We start from the raw sequence: 21,093 nt of genomic DNA on the forward strand, positions 1-21,093 counted from the left end.
GGCAGTGAAATTTGGTAAAATATGAGCTATAGTTACTAAACATGACAAATAAACCTAGAAAAGCCCACGAGAAAGAAAAATCACACATCACATTTTCATATACGTGGAAAACAATCAAACTATTTATTATAGTTATAAATTATGTCTGCCTGTACTGGTCACAGTGAGAGTTTACCTGGGGTGCTTTAGTCAGTAGAAGAGCTACTTCTGGGTTGTTGTGTTCTCTGGCCTGGTCCAAAGCTGTTAGACCTGCCTGCAGACACCCAGAGATACAAATCAAGACAGACAAAACATGAGTCCACCTTCAGCTGGTCACAGTTTCCTCTCCATTCCATGCAGACCGGATGTTTTCCCTGGCTTGTGGTAAGCAAATTATTAACTTATTTTCTATCACTGTGAACTTAGCAACCTGTTAGTATTGATGGGATATTTTAATGTACAATCTGAACCTTCACACATTTCGGGGTGGCTGTAGCTCAGGCGGTAAAGCAGGTCAACCCTAAGTTGCTCTCCGATGATCCATTGGAGTATGAATATGTGTGAATGTTAGTACGCACTTCTGCAAGTGCTTGTATGAATGGGTGCTCCAGAAGAGTAGAAAAGCGCTATATAAGAATCAGTCCATTTAACATTTCATTATATGAAATGACATCTCCAAAAAAGGTATAATGACTTGTAATGCGATTAGAGAATTTCCAGCTACTGATGGTCAATTGCTCAAATGCTTTTCAAGGTGCTACCTGCTGCTTCTACAAAGAAATGGTGAATAGCACAGCTTTGAGTTAAAAGCAAGAAGCAGGGACTGGCAGCAAGCTGATGGAGGAAGTGGATGCATTGTGAGACCCTATCCCAAGTCAACCCACTACAATTTCTTAAGACAACTCCTTTTTCAGTTATTTTGACAAGTGAGTGGAAGGAGAAATGATGTAGTCATAGATGTTAATTCCTGTTAGAATTTATCATATTTAATATGGATCTGACATCATTATCAATATGTCTGCCTTTAAAAAAATACTGGCACTCGCCAGTGCTAATCCACAGCCTCCTGTTAGGCATACCTATGGTTTCAATTTCAAAATTCTATGCTGGCTTGTTGTCAACTCATGGCAGTCACAAGATTTTCAGAAAACCTGACCTCTGACCTTGAGGTTGAGTCCCCTGAGATTCTAACTTGTGACAGACAAAGACAATAATGAGGAGCTGACTAAAATGTGATCCAACAAGGACATATTAGTGGCTGGATATAGTTGGAGAAATACACAAATTAGAAAAACTGAGCCATTCCTTGAGGACTAAAGCAGGAACTCATAGAAAATCATAGGCCAACCTCAACTCAAGACATTTTTTATAAATTTCTATAAAACTCGTGAACATTTTAGACAACAGAAAGTGCCACTTATAACTACTATGGTTTTTCAATGTGCTAAAATTAAAGACATGCTTCTCCTGAGTCTACAGAGACACTCACATTGTTGTTGATGCGACTGTCTGCTCCAGCCTCCAGCAGCAGGCGTATCGCCTTCTTATGATTCAGTGTAGCTGCCACATGTAGCGGAGTGTCTCCAGCCTGTGTGCATCACACACAGACATGCACATGAATATGAAACAAATACATCAATATTAAAAACAAAGGAGAAAGGAGTGCTTCCTGGATTTAAATTGTGTCTCTTTGAGGTGCTCTTTGGAAGGGATAAATAGGCTAAATCATCAAAGAACAATCCTTCTCAAATAAATGCACGGTGCATTTATTTGAGAAGGATTGTTCTTTGATGATGTTTGACATAAAAAAGGTCTGTTAGGTAATGTTAATATCAGTTTAACCTTAACTTGAAGATCTCAAACAGATGCCAGTTCTTTATTATTGTGGTCTATTAAACAATGCAATTACTAATCCAATTCCAAAAAAGTTGGGATCCTGTGTAAAATGTAAATAGCAACAAAATGCTATGATTTACAAATCATAAAACAGTATTTTATTTACAAGAGAACATAAAAAGCATACTGATTATTAACTATGAGCTATATACCTGAATAAAAAGGTTATTTCAGTTAACTTCTTCATTTATTAATTTTGATCTTAATATGACTCAGTCAACATAATATCCTCACTCCTCCATGTTAATCTTACCTTATATGATGTATATAATCTCATCCTTAACATGCAAATCCCCACCTTATATGGTTCATTTAATCTACTAGTTATAATTTCATTATATATTTTTACAAGTTCAACTAATATGATATATGTAATCATGTGGAAAAATGTGTCTCCCTTTCCATGAATCACTGCCTTATCATGGAGGAGGGGTTATATTGTTGGGGGGCTTTGCTGCCTACTGGTAGGGTCTCCCATGGAAAATTGGTCCAGGGTGAGGAACCAGACAAAGGGCGATTCAGAAGACCTTGCCAGTACAAGATCAAGGGAACAGCTAAACCCCTTCTCAGGATAGGGTTACTGGGACCCCGCCATGGAGCCTAGCCTGGGAAGGGTACCCGAGGGCAAGCACCTGGTGACCAGGCTTTGGCCTATGGAGCCTGGCCGAGAGCAGCCCAAAGAAGGGACATGGAACGACCTTCCTGTAGACCCAGCACCCACAGAAGGCACTGTGTGCCAGTTGTCAGCCAAGGGCAGAGACCCTGGTGGACCAATTCCAGGTACCGATGCTAGCGCTGGGGACATGGAATGTGGGGAAGGAAACTAAACTACTGCATAAGGCTAAATATAGTTGGGCTCAACTCAATGCACAGCTTGGGCTCTTGAACCAGTCCGGAGTTGCCCTTGGTGAGAGGCAGCAGGCTAGGGTGGGCATCCTGGGATCCCCTTGGCTTGCTGCCTGTATGTTGGTTTGTTTGTTTTTTTCCCGGTGGTAGAGAGGGACTGTTCCCTGTGCCTTTGTGTCAGGGAACTATTCTTAACTGTTGTCTGCACTTATGCACCAAACAGCAGTTAAGAGTACCCTAACACTCTGTTGTCCCAGTGTCAGACACTCATGTGGGGATTTAGGGCCGTACCTCTAGTAGTGTTTTCCATCTTCAAGAAGGTGGACTGGAGGGTGTCCTCCAACCCTCCGTGAACACACTCCCTGGGGAAAATCTATGCCAGGGTGGTGGAAAGGAGAGTCCATCTGTTAGTTGAACCTCAGATACAGGAGGAACAATGCGGTTTTCGTCCGGGCTGCGGAACACTGGACCTAGCCTCTTAAGGATATTTCAGGGTGGGTGGGAGTTTGCTCAACCAGTCTACATGTGTTTTGTGGGAGTATTCTATGGGAGGTGCTTCGGGTGTATGGGGTGTCTAGCTTGATGTTATGAGCCATTTGGTCCTTATAGAACCACTGCAAGAGCTTCATTCACATTGCAAATCATGCTCTGCACCGGAGGGTTCGAGTTAGGGTTCAGGACCGGCCAGTGGAGCACCTTTGGCTCGGGCAAACCAGGACCAGACGGCAGTGCTGTGACCTCTTGCCTGTATTCCTGATGCTGGGGTTGCACAGGGCACACAGCTTGCGGTGCTAGAGCCTGAAGGACACCCATTATCTGAGCCCGCATCAGAACCCAAGGCTGCCAGGCAGCCCCCACCAGCACCTGAATTTGAGCCTGAATCAGCGAGTCCTGCATCAGCAGAATTCAACCCCCAAAAATCAGTACTTGTTGGCCTCAAGCAACCAGAACCTGCGTCCGAGGTTTCCACATCACCAGAGTCCGAGGCCCTCTGACGCCAGCCAAAATAGTCACTTGTAGTGCATTCATAAATGATTTAAGTTTGTCATGAAAAACTTCACTAGGTTAATAAGAAACTGTATTAAAAGTAATCATCAGCACTTAGGAACCAAATTATGCCTGACTGGTCAGGTTGTATTCCTAGGTTTGCGTGTCTGCAATAAGTGGGGCTTAGAATAAAAATATTAACACACTTTATGTCAAATACAGGAATAAACTTGTTCTTTCTGTTGAGTGCATGTATACAGCACCAACTATAAAGTCAAGGCACTTTTTATTATATGGTAAAGACCCTATGATATTACAAAGAGAACTCCAACTATCAGAAAAACAAGCACTTGATTATAGTGGATAGAAAGAGCTACTAAAAAAACTTCTATAATTCAAACGTGATTTTTTTCACATTACAGGAAAAAAGTTCCAATTAATTTTTCATCAAGTAGCTTTTACCAGAAAAATGCCCCAGTCAGTCCACAACTCACCAAATTCTTCTCTGACACAGAGCAATATGCTCCCAGCAAGATACGAATCACAGCCAGATGATTGTAGCGGGCCGCCACATGTAGACAGGTATCACCTGCCTGCAAGAAATAATCACTGGTAAATAATTTTACAGCATTCACATTCCTCAGGTCAAGGTAGTAAATCTCCCCAAACACAGTGTAAGAGATTTACTACCTTCACTCTCAAAGCAGATACCACACATAGCCTAGGACTCTGTGTGGGGGACCACGTTATCGATGCTGTCCAGCACTTGAATGTTGCTGACAGTATTCAACTTTTTTTTTAAAAGAAGAAAAAACAAGTTCATTTGTTTTTGAAGCTCAAACAATCAAGGTTTGGAAATATATAACAATATTACAAATAGTATATTATGAATAATAATATAACACAGAGCACAGTATGTAGGGCACGCAGCACACACACAAATATAATCCTATTATAAATAATAATATAACACATTAACACATTAAGATTAACTTAAGGCATCTATGAGTCATTAAAGGCATTACCATGCAATAAATGAATCAACTCTGGCCCTGCTGTTGTGACAATTCTTGCCTTCTCTGTACCTAACAAATGCACTGTCTGAAAAAGATCAGATCTTTAAGAACAAAAGAGGTCGTATATATTTTTCTTTCAAGTTTATATTTTTTAAATTCAAACTCAAAATAATAATCAGCAGTAGTGATTGTTTTATTATTATTTTACTATTCTATAAGTATGGTGCACTTGGATGCTTACAACACAGAGTGTGAACTTTGCTAGGATTTTAAAATCAGTACCATTTATTTGCATGAAAGTTATATCAATAAATATTAATACATGAAGATTGGAAAATTTTTCCACTATACTTTTTTATAGTTTACTATATCTGCTGATGTGTTAATAATGAAGAAAAACGACAACAAGTAAAGTCACACAAATAAAGTGCATTTTGCGATGATGAGCATTGAGCTTTGGAGGTTCAGCAGAACACAGTGATTAAGTACATGTCACGTCGGTGTGTGGAGAGAGGGAGGAGAGAGGACCCAAAAACAGGACTTGCAGGCTTATGAAGGCTGTGGACGGTGTTTATTGTGAAGACAGGATAAACAGAATATGAGACGACTGACTGAATGACTGGCTGGCAGAATTGAACTGAACTTACCTGACAACACACAACTGATGATGACAAGACAAGGAACTTAGGGAAATTTAGGGCTTAAATACACAAGTTGATGATGATGATAAGAGACAGGAGAGTACACAGCTGAACTAAATCGAACTAATGACACATGGGAAGTAGCACCAAACATAATGCACTAAGGCTACGTTCACACTGCAGGTCTTAATGCTCAATTCCGATTTTTTGATCAAATCCATTTTTTTTGTCTGCTCGTTCACACTACAAATAAAATGTGACAGCAAACGCACTCTAGTGTGAACCCTCAAAGCGGCCCGCATGCGCAAAAGAAGACGTCACACACAACGCCTCTGTTTAGACCCAGACCAAACAGTATTGTTTGACTGATGGCCCTTAATATAAAGACTTGTTTCAGACTTTACATTTCCCAATTTTGCTTTAAGTTATAAAGTTATTTTGTTATTTATATGTATATATATGTGAAAACACTGGGTCAACGAACCAGAAACCCTGACAGTACAAGATCTGCATACAAATTAAGAACACCAAACACCTGACAAACTATCTTTTTCTCACACTTCACTGCCAGAGTGGATATTAGGGTTCCATAGCCTGCCAAATTTAATCTCTGAACAGGAACAACTACCAGACACTTGCAAATGCACATAACTTACATGATTTTTGCTGTCAGGTCTGGATCCACCCAATAACAGAACCTTGGTGCTCTGAGCATGACCATTCTGACATGCAAGGTGGAGAGGTGTATTTCCTGCCTGCAAACAGGAGCAGAGAGAGTATGACATTTACTGGTGTTCCCTGGAGATACTTTTGTTGCAGTGACATATACCATATATTTATATCGTCTTTTTCAGGAAGAAGTATTACAGTATAAAAACTGACTCACAGTCCTCAAGCATTCACAGACTGGCTGTATTGACAAAATTTTAAATAACACAGACAAAAACTAAACACATTTTTTACCAGCGTCTTTAGTAGAAAATGTCTTAATCTATTTTTTTTCCAAGTATAGATTATAGCCCCAGTTTTCTTTATTGCCTAAAGCCTAGTTTTTAATTTCAACGATCAAGCATATCTTTCACACTATAAGATTTTTGTTATATTTGGTTAACTACAACAATGTTGATTAGAACTTTCAGCTAATGTATTCAGTGCTCTGATCTCAGGTTAAGTCTAGGTTCACCTTGTTTTTGGTATAAACATTGGCTCCAGCTTTCACCAGCAATTTCACAGATTGAGTGAAGCCATGCCAGGACACCTCATGGAGAGCAGTATTGCCATCCTGACAGAAGACAAAAAGGCAAATGAACAACAAACAGATTGATGTTTACAACTCTGTCAACTCAAACTGAAGAGAAGCTTAATTTTATCAAGTTTCAATTTTATTCAATTAAATTTTAGTTATGCAGTACCAAATCACAACAACAGTCACCCCTAAACAATATAAGAGTAGACCTACTAACATAAGGCTACTAACAAAGCAGCAACCACCAAATACCTGCACAGAGTAAGCCAAGTCCAGAGGAGTCAGCTGAACGAGACGAACAACATCCAGGCAATCAACACCTACATGCTGCTAGCACATTGCTGCTGGGTTAATAAGGTGGCCAAAGAAGGAGATAGAAGCCACTGACAAGAAATTTCCTTATCATGCATGGAGGGTTTCAACTAATGGTGCAACGGATCACGGTTGATCCGTAATCCGAACCGATCTCACTCCACGGTTCGGCACGCACGTGATCCGAAGATTCGAAAAAGAAGAAAAAAATATGTGTATGGTGCGCGTGGTCAGTCTGTCAAGCGATAGCTATGGCCGCCAGCGATAGCTATGGCCGCCAGCGATAGCTATGGCCAGCGCTAGCGGTCCAAGTGGAGGAGCAGAGGAGTTAGCTGTATTTAAGCAGCCCTTTGCTGCCCAATCTGACCAGGCTAAAGCTATTACAAAAGCTATTGGGGTGTTTAGCTGCAGACGGTAGGCTGTACTCTGTTGTGCAAAACAAGGGTTTAAACTAGTCAACGTGTTAGTTAACGCATTGACGCCGTGCAGCCCCACGCACAGGAAGATCCGCGGTAACTAGTTAACGGAGATTTGCCGCGTCAATGCAGTTATGGCATTAATGTCATTTTAACGAGATTTACGCTATTTACGCTACACTATGATGAACGTGCTTGAGCCACGCTATGACATTCCGTTGCGCGTCCACTTCAGTGACAAGATCAGTCCAAGCATGTATGAGCAGGAAAAGTTTAAAGTTATGGCTGAACTGTCCCAGGCATCTTCTGTTGCCCAAAATACAAATGGGTGGATCTCCAGGGCAACGGAAAGCTACGTGACCATGACCGCTCATTATATCACAGCGGAGTGGCAGATAGAAAGCCCTGTACTGCCCTATATTGCATCTTAATTTGTTTTTATATAATTGCGTGGAATGATTCTTGAGTTGAATGTTTTTTAATAGGCAAAAAATACTTAAATAAGTCTTCTTTTTTTTCTGCTGATCCGAAAATTGATCCGATCTGTGAGGAAAAAAACGTGATCCGATCCGAACCGTGAGACTTTTCATCAGTTGCACCACTAGTTTCAACCCAAGTCCAGCACCATTAGACTGTATGCTAAATGGAAAGAAAGAAGATTTTCAGAACCACTATCCAGAATGAAACAACACAAATCCATTAGAAAGAGTACATCAGAAAGATGAACACAACAGATAACGTGCATATTGACTATCTCAGGCAGCAGAAACACAAGAAAGAAAAGGGGCAAGAAGAGGAACCATCATGGAAGGACAGGCCCCTGGACAGCATGTACCAGCAGTAGATAAAAGAAGTGGCTGATATTGGAGGTCTCTTCTGCCAAAACCCATTTTGGTTGTGTCCACCATTGTTAAAACTTGCTTTGTGGGGGAATTTTCAGATTTCTGGAATTTTGTCTCTAACCTTATATAAAACATCTCAAGGTGACTGTTGTTGTGAATTGCAATTATACATTATACAAAATGTACTAAACGGAAACTAAAAAGTCTGAAAGTAGGAAGCAAAAAAGTAATTTAACAGTAAATATGAAGACAGTCAACTTTTTTAAATACTGCTTTGCAGCTTGTTGATATTAAAATACTAAACTCATGACTACAGAACAGGTTAAAAAATATATAAATATTTGAAAATATTTATGCACAGAACAAAGCCACTGTATATTTGTTTATTCAGTCTCCAAATTGTGACCATTTAAGTTTATGACTTGATGTGTAGTTCTATAGAAAAACCAAAAGCAAAAAAGTCCAGTTGTAAAGAGGTTCACAGAAAGGAGTTTATTAAATATGAATCTGAAATTATACTAAATGATCATACCTTGTCCTGTCTGTCCAGTGCGCAGCTTTCCTGGATCAGAGCATTGATAATGTCACTGTTTCCCACCACTGCTGCTCTATGTAATGCCGTCTGTTCTCCCTGTCAACAGAAATATAAAGACACAGAACTGACTACTAACACATGGTAACAACACAACACTGATTAACTGTAAAGTGTTTGAGAATCTTGTTACCCCAATTTGCAGTCCTTGCAATGATTCACACACCTCATTCAAATCTATTATTTGAATTTTGTTCAAAGCAATAGGAACTCATATCATTTTAAAATAACAAAACAAGATCATCAGATTTGAAAAATTAACATGCAACCCAGACCCATGAGGGAGGGAGGGATGGATGGCAAGATGGATGAATGGGCGGTCCGTCCATTCATCGTCATCCGTCAATGGATGAAAAGCACGACACATCAGCTATGAACACCATGCAACTGAAATGGAAGACATACCCCATTCCATCAGCTCTGCTTGTTTTACCTTGGGTGTGCAATTGGTTTATTGGCTTTACCATGAGGACTCTACGTGCCTATTACGGAGCCTTCAGTCATACCCTACCTCCATATGTGTACCCATTGCATTGGGCACTATTGCTACATGCTATGTGGGGTGAGAAGATAAAACAGCTAGCAAAAACCCGGGATCCACTAGCTCCTCCTCATTTTCAGAAATCTGGCACTGCTTAGCAATTTTGTTACTCCAACAGGACTTGATTCACAATTTTTAAAGTTACGATATATTTATATGTCTAGATATTTATATATATACACTACTAGTCAAAAGTTTGGAAACACCTTCATTTAATGGTTTGTCCTTATTTTTACCAATTTCTACATTGTAGACACATACTGAAGGTATCAAATATATGAAACAAGATATATGGAATTAACTCTCATCACTCCATTCAAACCACCTACATCTCATCTCCAGCACCAGTGTCTAGACTCCAGGGGGTCCTGCTCTAATCCCCTTCACAGCTGGGGTTCTGTTCTGACAGGACGGGCCAACAGAGTTTAACTGCCAAACATTTATCTGTATTTTGTTAATCAATAAATCATATTCATTCTTTCTAATGATCTGTCCTTATTGAAGGTCAGTCCATCCAGAAAATTGCTAAAACTTTCAATGTGTCCCGACGTGCAGTCGCAAAAACCATCATGCGCTATAACGAAACTGGCTAACATTAGGATCGCCCCAGGAAAGGAAGACCAAGAGTCACTTTTGATGGTGAGGATAAATTCATCTGAGTCACCAGCCTGAGAAATTGCAAGTTAACAGCACTGGAGAGGCAGTGTTGCCAACTTAGCGACTTTGTCGCTATATTTAGCGAGTTTTCAGACCCCTTAGTGACTTTTCTTCTAAAAAAAAGTCGCTAAAAAAAGACGTGAAAGTGCGTATCGCTTTTACTCTCAACAAGCAGCGGGTGCTGTAATGCAGTCAGTTCTTCTTTTACTCTTTTACTCTTATGCTGTTTTGTGGATCACAAGGTTTAAAACTACTTAGAAAAGAATAGAATTCAACTTTATTGTCATTGCACATGCACAGGTACAGGGCAACGAAATGCAGTTTGCATCCATCCAGAAGTGCTTTAGTGATATAGCTATATTACAATATATATTAGCAATAATATAGATAAGTGAGTATATTACAGAAATGGGTCTATTATGGTATGTTATAATGTACACGGTATGAAGTATGTTGTGAATATTCTATAACTATAAGTATGTACAGGCTGTAGTGAGTACAAGCTATGTACAGGCTATGAACAGGATATAAATATGAAAAACTATACAGAATATGAAATAAATAACTTTACAGAATCTGAGATACACAGCTATACAGAAATGGGAACTATGCAAGTTGTAAACAGTTGTAGGATTAAAAATTATCGAATGTACAGAACGATTAATTACACAGAGCTATACAGTAGTGCAGTTAAGATAAGTGAGGGTGTAGATAGTTTCTACAGAGGCTATATAAAGTGCTAGTGGTTGTGAGTGGTGGTTCAGTCCATGTTATCATTGTGTGTTTGAGGGTACAGTTGTCCATTGTGGGTGTGTGTATGTTCAGTCCATGAGTTTAACGTGGGTCAGATGTCAGGAGGCAGAGTTCAGGAGTCTGACAGCTGTGGGGAAGAAGCTGTTCCGGTACCTGGTGGTCTTAGTCCGGAGGCTCCTGTGGCGCCTCCCAGAGGGCAGGAGGGTGAAGAGTCCATGTGATGGGTGACTGGGGTCTTTGATGATTTTCCCAGCCCTTTTCAGACACCGCTTCCTGTAGATGTCTTTTATGGCAGGAAGTGGTGCTCCGGTGATGCGCTGGGCAGTTTTCACGACCCTCTGCAACGCCTTCCGGTCCGAGGCAGAGCAGTTCCCATACCAGACTGTTATACAGTTGGTCAGGATGCTCTCGATGGTGCAACAATAGAAGTTCACCAGAATGTCTGAGGACAGGTGGTTCTTCCTCAGAGTCCTCAAGAAGAAGAGGCGCTGGTGAGCCTTCTTGACCAGCTTGGAGCAGTTGGTCGTCCAGGTGAGATCCTCGGAGATGTGGACTCCCAGGAACTTGAAGCTGCTCACACGCTCCACAGCCGTCCCCTTAATGTGGATGGGTGGATGTGGGTCAGCATTCCTCCTGTAGTCCACGATGAGCTCCTTGGTCTTCTCGGTGTTAAGCAGCAGGTTGTTTCTGTTGCACCACTCAGCCAGACGATCCACCTCCTCCCTGTAGGCGGCCTCATCGTTGTCACTGATGAGGCCAATCACTGTGGTGTCATCTGCAAACTTAATGATGGTGTTGGAACCATCAGCAGGTCTGCAGTTGTGGGTGAAGAGGGAGTAGAGGAAAGGGCTCATCACACAGCCTTGTGGTACACCGGTGTTCATCGTGATTGTAGATGAGCAGCGGTTATCCAGCCGGACATGTTGGGGGCGGTTGGTCAGGAAGTCTAGTAACCATTTGCAGATGAGGGAACTGATGCCCAGGTCTGTCAGTTTCCTGATGAGTTGTGAGGGGTGGATTGTATTGAATGCTGAACTGAAGTCTATAAACAGCATTCTGGCGTAGGTGTTGTTGTTGTCCAGGTGTGAGAGGACAGAGTGCAGTGCGATGGAGACTGCACACACATTTTTATAAACACACACACAAAGTAACTCCACCAGAGTGCCTATTTCGGGTCACTTTTGCCAGTCCAAGCCCGGGTAAAGGAGCAGGGTTGGAATTGTGACATTAAAAAAAACAATAATTGCTAAAAGAAATTTAATTTGTAGTTCTAAATAAACTCTAAATGCATTTAGGACATTTTTTACTCACTTTATGTCTCTTCCACGATGTTATTTCTCTCTCCAACAACATAGGTTACAATTAGATTAGCATGACCAATTATGCAAATTAGGCGATGACGTCATTTAGCGACTTCTAGCGACTTTTAGGACAACCAATAGCGATTTTCCTTACTGAGGAGTTGGCAACACTGTGGAGAGGGTCGTGCCAGTGGAGAGGTAATGCGTTGCTTAAGCTTCGACACATGGAAAACAGGGTGGACCTTCATTGTGGGTGGGAGACGTAAACAATAAGTGACCGGATTGATTCTGCCGTGATTTAATACGGGCCAATAAACCTGCGAGTGAGCTTCTTGGCTTCAGTACGGAGTTTCAGGTGTCTCGTGGAGAGCCAGACCCAGTACCCTGGTTGAAATGAATGGCCTGGCCGGTGTCGGCAGCGATGTTGTTTGGTGTATTGAGCATTGCATCAAGAAATAGCAGCCCATGCCTCGATCCAGGCCAGTCGACATCGACAGACCAACCGCTGGGCTGCGGGTACTTAAACCTCTGCCTCCTGGTGATCAAAGATAGGAGGGTGAAAGCCATGATAAATTTCGAAGGGAGAGAGACCGGTAGAGAAAAAGATGTAGAGGTTGTGAGACAGCTCTGTCTACAACAGCTGGGCCAAAGAGACGGTTGGGTGGAGATGAATCATCTCAAAAAGCGTCCCAGTTGTTGGGCGGCCCCTTCCGCCTGCCCATTAGACTAAGGGTGGTAGCCAGACCTGAGACTGGAAGAGGCCCCAATCAGACTGCAGAAGACCTTCCAGAAACTAGCAGTGAATCGGGGTCCCCTATCAGAAATGTTAGCTCAGGATGAGAGGAGAGGATGCAGCAGAGACCACGAGAAACTGGATCTACTCCTAGTGGTCCCCGATGGACATGCGAACTGGTTGGGTCTGGAACTGAATGGGGTAGGGTTGGAGACGGTGTCCGTCTACCAAGTGACAGGAATAAATGGTTAATTGGGGTTAGCGAAATGTGGAGTTGAGAAGCTAGATTCAGGTCGATGAAGTTTTCAGCCGCTCCTGAGTCCATGAGAGCCTCAAGAGGGAACTGTTTTTGTTTCAGGTGAAACGTTACCTTAATAGAATAGAATAGAATAGCCTTTATTGTCATTGTACAGAGTACAACGAAATTGGAGTGCCACTCCCTTGGTGCAAGTTTCAATAATAAATATAAATGTAAAATATAAAAAGTACAAAAAAAACAATCGTAAGTACTCAAACAATAGTATGTACAATATATACAGGATAGCAGCATTAATATAATGACAGTATGAATAGCAGCATAATATAATGACAGTGACGGTATGGAATAGGTTCAATTGTTTTTGTGCTTATTTACTACGGTGATAGCTCTGGGAAAGAAGCTATCCCTGAATCTGTTTGTCCTGGTTTTATGTGACCTGTACCGTCGGCCTGACGGTAATAGTTCAAACAGTTGGTTGCTGGGGTGAGAGTGGTCCTTGATGATATTGCCAGCTCTGCTGAGGTACCGAGAGTTTGCAGTGACCTCCAGGCTGGGCAGAGAGCAGCCAGTGATCTTCTGGGCTGTGTTGATGACCCTCTGCAGTACTTTCCTGTCTGCAGCTGAGCACCCTGCATACCATGTTGTTATGCCGTACGTTAGGATGCTCTCTATGGTGGCTCTGTAAAATGTCACCAGCAGCCTCTCCTCCAGGTTGTTCCTCCTGAGCACTCTCAGAAAGTGGAGACGCTGCTGGGCCTTTTTAACCACCGCTGTAGTATTTGCAGTCCAGGAGAGGTCATCAGATATCTGCACGCCCAGAAACCTCATGGAGTGTACCCTCTCCACACAGCTCCCGTGAATGTAAAGTGGGGCCGGGTCTGCTCTGCCCTTCCTGAAGTCCAAGATAAGTTCTTTAGTTTTCGTGGTGTTCAGTTGGAGGTTGTTAACTGAACACCACTCAGTCAGTCTGTTGACCTCATCTCTGTAGTCCGACTCATCCCCCCTTGAGATGAGTCCAACCACTGTGGTGTCATCCGCGAACTTTATGATGGTGTTTGAGAGATGGGTAGGGGAGCAGTCGGATGTGTAGAGCGTAAACAGGAGGGGACTCAAAACACATCCTTGTGGAGACCCGGTGCTGAGTGTGATGGTGCTGGACCGGTGGGGGCCGAGTCTGACAGACTGTGGTCTATTTGTCAGGAAGTCCTTGATCCAGAGGCAGATGGGGGTGGAGAGTCCCAGGTGAGACAGTTTCTGGACCAGGATCTCCGGGATGATATGATTGAATGTTGAGCTGAAGTCCAGAAAGAGCATTCTCACATAGCTTCCTCGGTGCTCCAGGTGACTCAGCGCAGTGTGGAGCGCTATGGTGATAGCATCCTCGGTGGAACGAATTGTCCTGTAGGCAAATTGGTGGGGGTCCAGAGTGGGAGGCAGACCGGCCCTGATGTGCTGACAGACCAGTCTCTCAAAGCACTTCATCACTACAGGCGTAAGTGCAACAGGCCTGTAGTCATTTGGGCTGGCCACAGCTGTCTTCTTGGCGATGGGGATGATGGTGGAGGTTTTGAGGCAGGGCGGGACGGTGTTTGATGACAAGGAAAGGTTGAAGATTTTAGTGAAGACTCCGGTCAGTTCGTCAGCACATGCTCTGAGAACCTTTCCATGTATTCCATCAGGACCTGCCGCCTTCCTGGGATTCACTGACCTTAGAACACACCTCACTTGGTGCTCCCTAAGTGTTAGTGTGCCAGTGCTGGGGGCGGGTGGAAGTGGTGTGGCAGCTGAGGGCTTGGTCGTCTCAAAGCGGGCGAAGAAACGGTTTAGATCCTCAGCCAGTGAGGCATCAGTCCTATTTGTTGCCTGGTTATTGCTTCTGTAGTTGGTAATGTGATTGATCCCCTGCCACATTTTTCTGGGGTCGTTGTCAGCAAAGTGATCTTCAATCCTCCTCCTATAGGCAGCCTTAGCTTTCCTGATGCCTCTACTCAGGTCTGCCCTGGCCGCCCTATACGCAGCCCTGTCCCCTGACTTGAAGGCAGTGTTGCGGCTTTTTAGGAGGGATTGCACTTCGCTATTCATCCAGGGTTTTTGATTTGGAAACACCCTGACCCTTTTGTTGACGGTGACATTGTCAACACAGTTCCTGATGTACAAGAGTACAGTGTCCGTGTACTCCTGGAGGTTGTGGCTGGAGAATAAATCCCATACAGTTGTTGAGAAGCAGTCCTGCAGTTGAGAAAGGGCTCCTTCAGGCCAGGTTTTTATTGTCTTTGTCTGGGGCTTTGTTTTTCTCAGCAGGGGGGTGTAGGTGGGGGTGAGGGACATGCAGAGGTAGTCAGATCCAGCCAGGTGGGGGAGGGGTGTCGCTCTGAAAGCATGCCTGATGTTTGAATAGACATGGTCCAAAGTGTGTTCTCCTCTCGTAGCAAAGTCCACAAACTGGACAAATTTAGGAAGCACAGTCTTTAGGCACGCTTTGTTAAAGTCGCCGGTGACAATAAAAACCCCATCGGGGTGGGCAAGCTGTTGTTTGTTTATGGTGTTGAGCAAGAGGCTGAGAGCCGTGCTAACGTTAGCATCCGGCGGTATATAAACAGCTATCACAATAACTACTGTAAACTCCCTCGGGATGTAAAAAGGTCTGCACGAGACTGCCAGAACCTCCAAATCAGGAGAACAGTGTGTGTGAATGATCCTGCTGTTACAACACCACTCGTTATGCACGTAAACACATAGCCCCCCTCCTCTGCTTTTACCTGAGTTGCTGTTTCTGTCATGCCGGTGTAGCGTGCGGCCTGCTAACTCGACTGCAGCGTCGGGAATCAGCGGGTGAAGCCACGTCTCCGTAATAAGAATAATGCTGCAGTTACGTGGGACTCCCCCACAGTCTACCTGGCCACATTGTTTCCCAGACCTAGAGGACACTGGGGGCAGCAATGTTGGGCCAACCCAGAGTAAGCACAAAGGCCTTCAGGCAAGCATATATTTCTCTCCACTTTGGATAGCCTGCCCAGCTGCATAGGCTCCTTGGTGGAAAAATTGCTGGTATTAGCAGCTACTCCTTCAGAGGAGGGGGGAGGCGGCGGAGGAATATCTCTCTGAGACTGGGGTTTATAGACCCGAGGAGTGTGACGAGGTGGTGACATAACTCGATGATCAATTTTCAAGGGGAGATCTACAGTCTCGTCCAGAGTCTGCCATCTCCTCTCAGATGTAATCCAGCAATCCCGCCATAAAAAATGACTGGAGAGCAGCATCTCCCCAGTTTAACTTAGCAGCCAAAGTACGGAACTCTGACAGGAAATGACACAATAATTGATTACCCTGACATAAATTAAGTAGATGAGACCCCACCTCCACTTCACTGCAAGGGGGACCCTCCATGAACAGGGCATAATCATTGTAAGCTGGAGACTTGCCATTGTAAATGGCAGATGGCCTGGCCTCTCCCGTCACCTGACCTAAACCCAATCGAGATGGCTTGAGATGAGATGGACTGCAGAGTGAAGGCAAAAGGACCAAGAAGTGCTCAGGATTTCTGGGAACTCCTTCAAGACTGGAAAACCATTTCAGGTGACTACATCAAGTTTATTGAGAGAATGCTAAGAGTGTGTAAAGCAGTAATCAAAGCAAAGGGTGGCTATTTTGATATATATATATATATATATATAAAAAACCACCCAGCACGCCCCTGCGGGCGGTTTATCCTTCAAGCTCGGGTCCTCTACCAGAGGCCTGGGAGCTTGAGGGTCCTGCGCAGTATCTTAGCTGTTCCCAGGACTGCGCTCTTCTGGACAGAGATCTCCGATGTTATTCCCGGGATCTGCTGGAGCCACTCGCCTAGCTTGGGAGTCACCGCACCTAGTGCTCCGATTACCACGGGGACCACCATTACCTTCACCCTCCACATCCTCTCGAGCTCTTCTCTGAGCCCTTGGTATTTCTCCAGCTTCTCGTGTTCCTTCTTCCTGATATTGCTGTCATTCGGAACCACTACATCGATCACTACGGCCGTCTTCTTCTGTTTGTCTACCACCACTATGTCCGGTTGGTTAGCCACCACCATTTTGTCCGTCTGTATCTGGAAGTCCCACAGGATCTTAGCTCGGTCATTCTCCACCACCCTTGGGGGAATCTCCCATTTTGACCTCGGGACTTCCAGATTATACTCGGCACAGATGTTCCTGTACACTATGCCGGCCACTTGGTTATGGCGTTCCATGTATGCCTTGCCTGGTAGCATCTTGCACCCTGCTGTTATGTGCTGGATTGTCTCGGGGGCATCTTTACACACCCTGCACCTGGGGTCTTGCCTGGTGTGATAGACCCCAGCCTCTATGGATCTTGTACTCAGAGCTTGTTCTTGTGCTGCCATGATTAGTGCCTCTGTGCTGTCTTTCAGTCCAGCTTTGTCCAGCCACTGGTAGGATTTCTGGATATCAGCCACCTCCTCTATCTGCCGGTGGTACGTACCGTGCAGGGGCCTGTCCTTCCATGATGGTTCCTCGTCTCCCTCCTCTTTCTTGGGTTTCTGCTGCCTGAGGTATTCACTGAGCACTCGGTCAGTTGGGGCCATCTTCCCAATGTATTCTTGGATGTTCGTTGTCTCATCCTGGACTGTGGTGCTGACACTCACCAGTCCCCGGCCCCCTTCCTTCCGCTTAGCGTACAGCCTCAGGGTGCTGGACTTGGGGTGAAACCCTCCATGCATGGTAAGGAGCTTTCTTGTCTTTATGTCAGTGGCTTCTATCTCCTCCTTTGGCCAGCCTATTATCCCAGCAGGGTACCTGATCACGGGCAGGGCGTACGTGTTGATGGCCCGGATCTTGTTCTTACCATTCAGCTGACTCCTCAGGACTTGCCTGACCCTCTGCAGGTACTTGGTGGTTGCAGCTTTTCTAGCGGCTTCTTCATGGTTCCCATTCGCCTGCGGGATCCCCAGGTACTTGTAACTGTCCTCTATGTCTGCAATGTTGCCTTCTGGTAGTTCAATCCCCTCAGTTCTGACTACCTTCCCTCTCTTTGTTACCATCCGACTACACTTCTCCAGTCCGAATGACATTCCAATGTCATTGCTGTATAGCCTGGTAGTGTGGATCAGTGAATCGATGTCTCGTTCACTCTTGGCATACAGCTTGATGTCATCCATGTACAGGAGGTGGCTGACAACTGCTTCGTTCCGTAGTCGGTATCCGTAGCCAGTCTTGTTAATGATCTCGATGAGGGGGTTCAGGCCTATGCAGAACAGCAGTGGGGACAGAACATCTCCTTGGTAGATCCCGCACTTGATGGTGACTTGTGCTATGGGCTTGGAGTTGGCCTCTAGTGTTGTACGCCACATCCCCATTGAGTTCCTGATGAAGGCTCTTAGGGTCCCATTGATCTTGTAAAATTCTAGGCATTCCAGTATCCAGCTGTGGGGCATTGAGTCATAGGCCTTCTTGTAATCAATCCAGGCAGTGCACAGGTTGGTCAGTCTGGTCTTGCAGTCTCGGCTGACTGTTCTGTCTACCAGTAGCTGGTGTTTTGCGCCTCTGGTATTCTTGCCAATCCCTTTCTGTGTCCCGCTCATGTATTGACCCATGTGCCTGTTCATCTTAGCCGATATGATGCCTGACAGGAGCTTCCATGTAGTACTGAGGCAGGTTATTGGTCGGTAGTTGGAGGGGACCGGTCCCTTCTTGGGGTCCTTGGGGATCAGGACCGTCCGACCTTCGGTTAGCCATTCCGGGTGTCTCTCGTTAACTAGCAGCTGGTTCATTTGTGCTGCCAGACGCTCGTGGAGTGCAGTCAGCTTCTTTAGCCAGTAGGCGTGAACCATGTCGGGCCCTGGTGCTGTCCAATACTTCATACTGGAGACCCTTTCTTGGATATCTGCCACTGTGATGGTTACTGGACCCTGTTCAGGGAGGTCGCTGTGGTCTGCCCTCAGATCCACTAGCCACTGAGCATTGCCGTTATGGGTTGCGTCCTTCTCCCATATGCTCTTCCAGTATTGCTCCGTCTCCAGCCGTGGTGGTGCTGTTCTCTTATTGTTCCCTTGCCACTGAGAGTACACCTTTGCTGGTTTATTCTCCTGCCTTCTATCTCTCTGGTGTACCTCCTCAAGCGGCTGGCCAAGGCTATGAGTCTTTGCTTGGCAGTTTCCAAGGCCTCAGGTATGGACAGCTTGATGTATTTCTTATGCACCTTCTTTGTCGCACCTTTCTGCAACTCAGTTAGTTGGCTAACCTCCCTCCGTGCTACTTTGATCTTGCCCTCTAGCCTCCTTCTCCATGGAGGGTACTGCCCCTTGTGGCTGTTCAACTTGTAGCCAAGCATCTCACTGATCACTGCTGCCGTATTGTAGATCAGCTTGTTAGTGTCGGTAATCGTGGTCGTAGGTATCGTCCGTAGTGCTGCATTAACATCATCTAGCAGACCTTCTGAGGGTACTTCACGTAATCTTGGTAACCGACTATGGGGGATACAGGTTTCAAGCTTACCTTCACCCTTCACATCTTCTCGAGCTCTTCTCTGAGCCCTTGGTATTTCTCGAGCTTCTCTCATTCCTTCTTCCTGATGTTGCTGTCATTCGGGACCGCTACATCGATCACTACCGCCGTCTTCTTCTGTTTGCCTACCACCACTATGTCTGCTTGGTTAGCCACCACCATTTGTCCATCTTTATCTGGAAGTCCCACAGGATCTTAGCTCGGTCATTCTCCACCACCCTTGGGGGACTCTCCCATTTTGACCTCGGAACTTCCAGGTTATACTTGGCACAGATGTTCCTGTACACTATGCTGGTCACTTGGTTATGGCGTTCCATGTATGCCTTGCCTGGTAGCATCTTGCACCCTGCTGTTATGTGCTGGATTGTCTCGGGGGCATCTTTACACAGCCTGCACCTGGGGTCTTGCCTGGTGTGATAGACCCAAGCCTCTGTGGATCTTGTGCTCAGAGCTTGTTCCTGTGCTGCCATGATTAGTGCCTCTTTGCTGTCTTTAAGTCCAGCTTTGTCCAGCCACTGGTAGGATTTCTGGATATCAGCCACCTCCTCTATCTGCCGGTGGTACATACTATGCAGGGGTCTGTCCTTCCATGATGATTCTTCGCCTTCCTCCTCTTTTTTGGGTTTCTGCTGCCTGAGGTATTCACTGAGCACGCTGTCAGTTGGGGCCATCTTCGTGATGTATTCGTGGATGTTCGTTGTCTCATCCTGTACTGTGGTGCTGACACTCACCAATCCCTGGCCTCCTTCCTTCCGCTTGGGGTGAAACCCTCCATGCATGGTCAGGAGCTTTTTTGTCTTGATATCAGTGGCTTCTATCTCCTCCTTTAGCCAGCTTATTATCCCAGCCGGGTACCTGATCACGGGCAGGGCGTAGGTGTTGATAGCCCAGATCTTGTTCTTACCGTTCAGCTGACTCCCCAGGACTTGCCTGACCCTTGGCAGGTACCTGGTGGTTGCAGCTTTCCTAGCAGCCTCTTCATGGTTTCCATTTCCCTGTGGGATGCCCAGGTACTTGTAGCTGTCCTCTACGTCTGCAATGTTGCCTTCTGGTAGTTCAATCCCCTCAGTTCTGACTACCTTCCCTCTCTTTGTTATCATCCGACTACACTTTTCCAGTCCGAACGACATTCTGATGTCATTGCTGTATATCCTGGTGGTGTGGATCAGTGAATCAATGTCTCGTTCACTCTTGGCATACAGCTTGATGTCATCCATGTATAGGAGGTGGCTGACAACTGTTCCATTCTGTAGTCGGGATGTTGCAAAAAACAGCAAGTTGAAGGTACAATTCCTTGAGTTATGAAATTTCCTGTCTGAACATCCTTGACATTTTGAGCCAGCTGGTTGAGTGTAAATTAGCAAATTAGCTAGCTACTTAAAAACAAGAGATATTTCAGTTTAAACTTGCAGGTTATTAAAAAAAATGCCAGCACCAGCACGGCAGTAACACATACCAGCCACTCCGGATTGCTATGGAAACCTAGCCTCCAGTCCTGCCTGCAACGTTGACACCTTCCTACCAGATGTGCTGAACAACTTCTATGCACGGTTTGACGCTCAGTGACGTGTTGGTAAGG

General features: G+C 44.8%; 1 protein-coding gene across 4 annotated transcripts in view; it reads right to left on the reverse strand.

Moving 5' to 3' along the window:
• The window catches only part of ankrd6b (ankyrin repeat domain 6b), a 71,960-nt gene that overhangs the window by 12,513 nt on the left and 38,354 nt on the right, over positions 1-21,093 (reverse strand). For all 4 annotated transcript variants that reach the window (XM_026194166.1, XM_026194167.1, XM_026194165.1 and 1 more), the window contains 6 exons: positions 8,714-8,812; positions 6,549-6,647; positions 6,022-6,120; positions 4,203-4,301; positions 1,469-1,567; positions 176-253 (listed from right to left, as the gene is read on the reverse strand). In XM_026194166.1, coding sequence (XP_026049951.1) covers positions 176-253; positions 1,469-1,567; positions 4,203-4,301; positions 6,022-6,120; positions 6,549-6,647; positions 8,714-8,812 — 573 coding nt within the window. The remainder of the gene's footprint in view (positions 1-175; positions 254-1,468; positions 1,568-4,202; positions 4,302-6,021; positions 6,121-6,548; positions 6,648-8,713; positions 8,813-21,093) is intronic.

This window comes from Astatotilapia calliptera, chromosome 15 (assembly GCF_900246225.1).
Source record: "Astatotilapia calliptera chromosome 15, fAstCal1.2, whole genome shotgun sequence".
NCBI lineage: Eukaryota > Metazoa > Chordata > Actinopteri > Cichliformes > Cichlidae > Astatotilapia > Astatotilapia calliptera.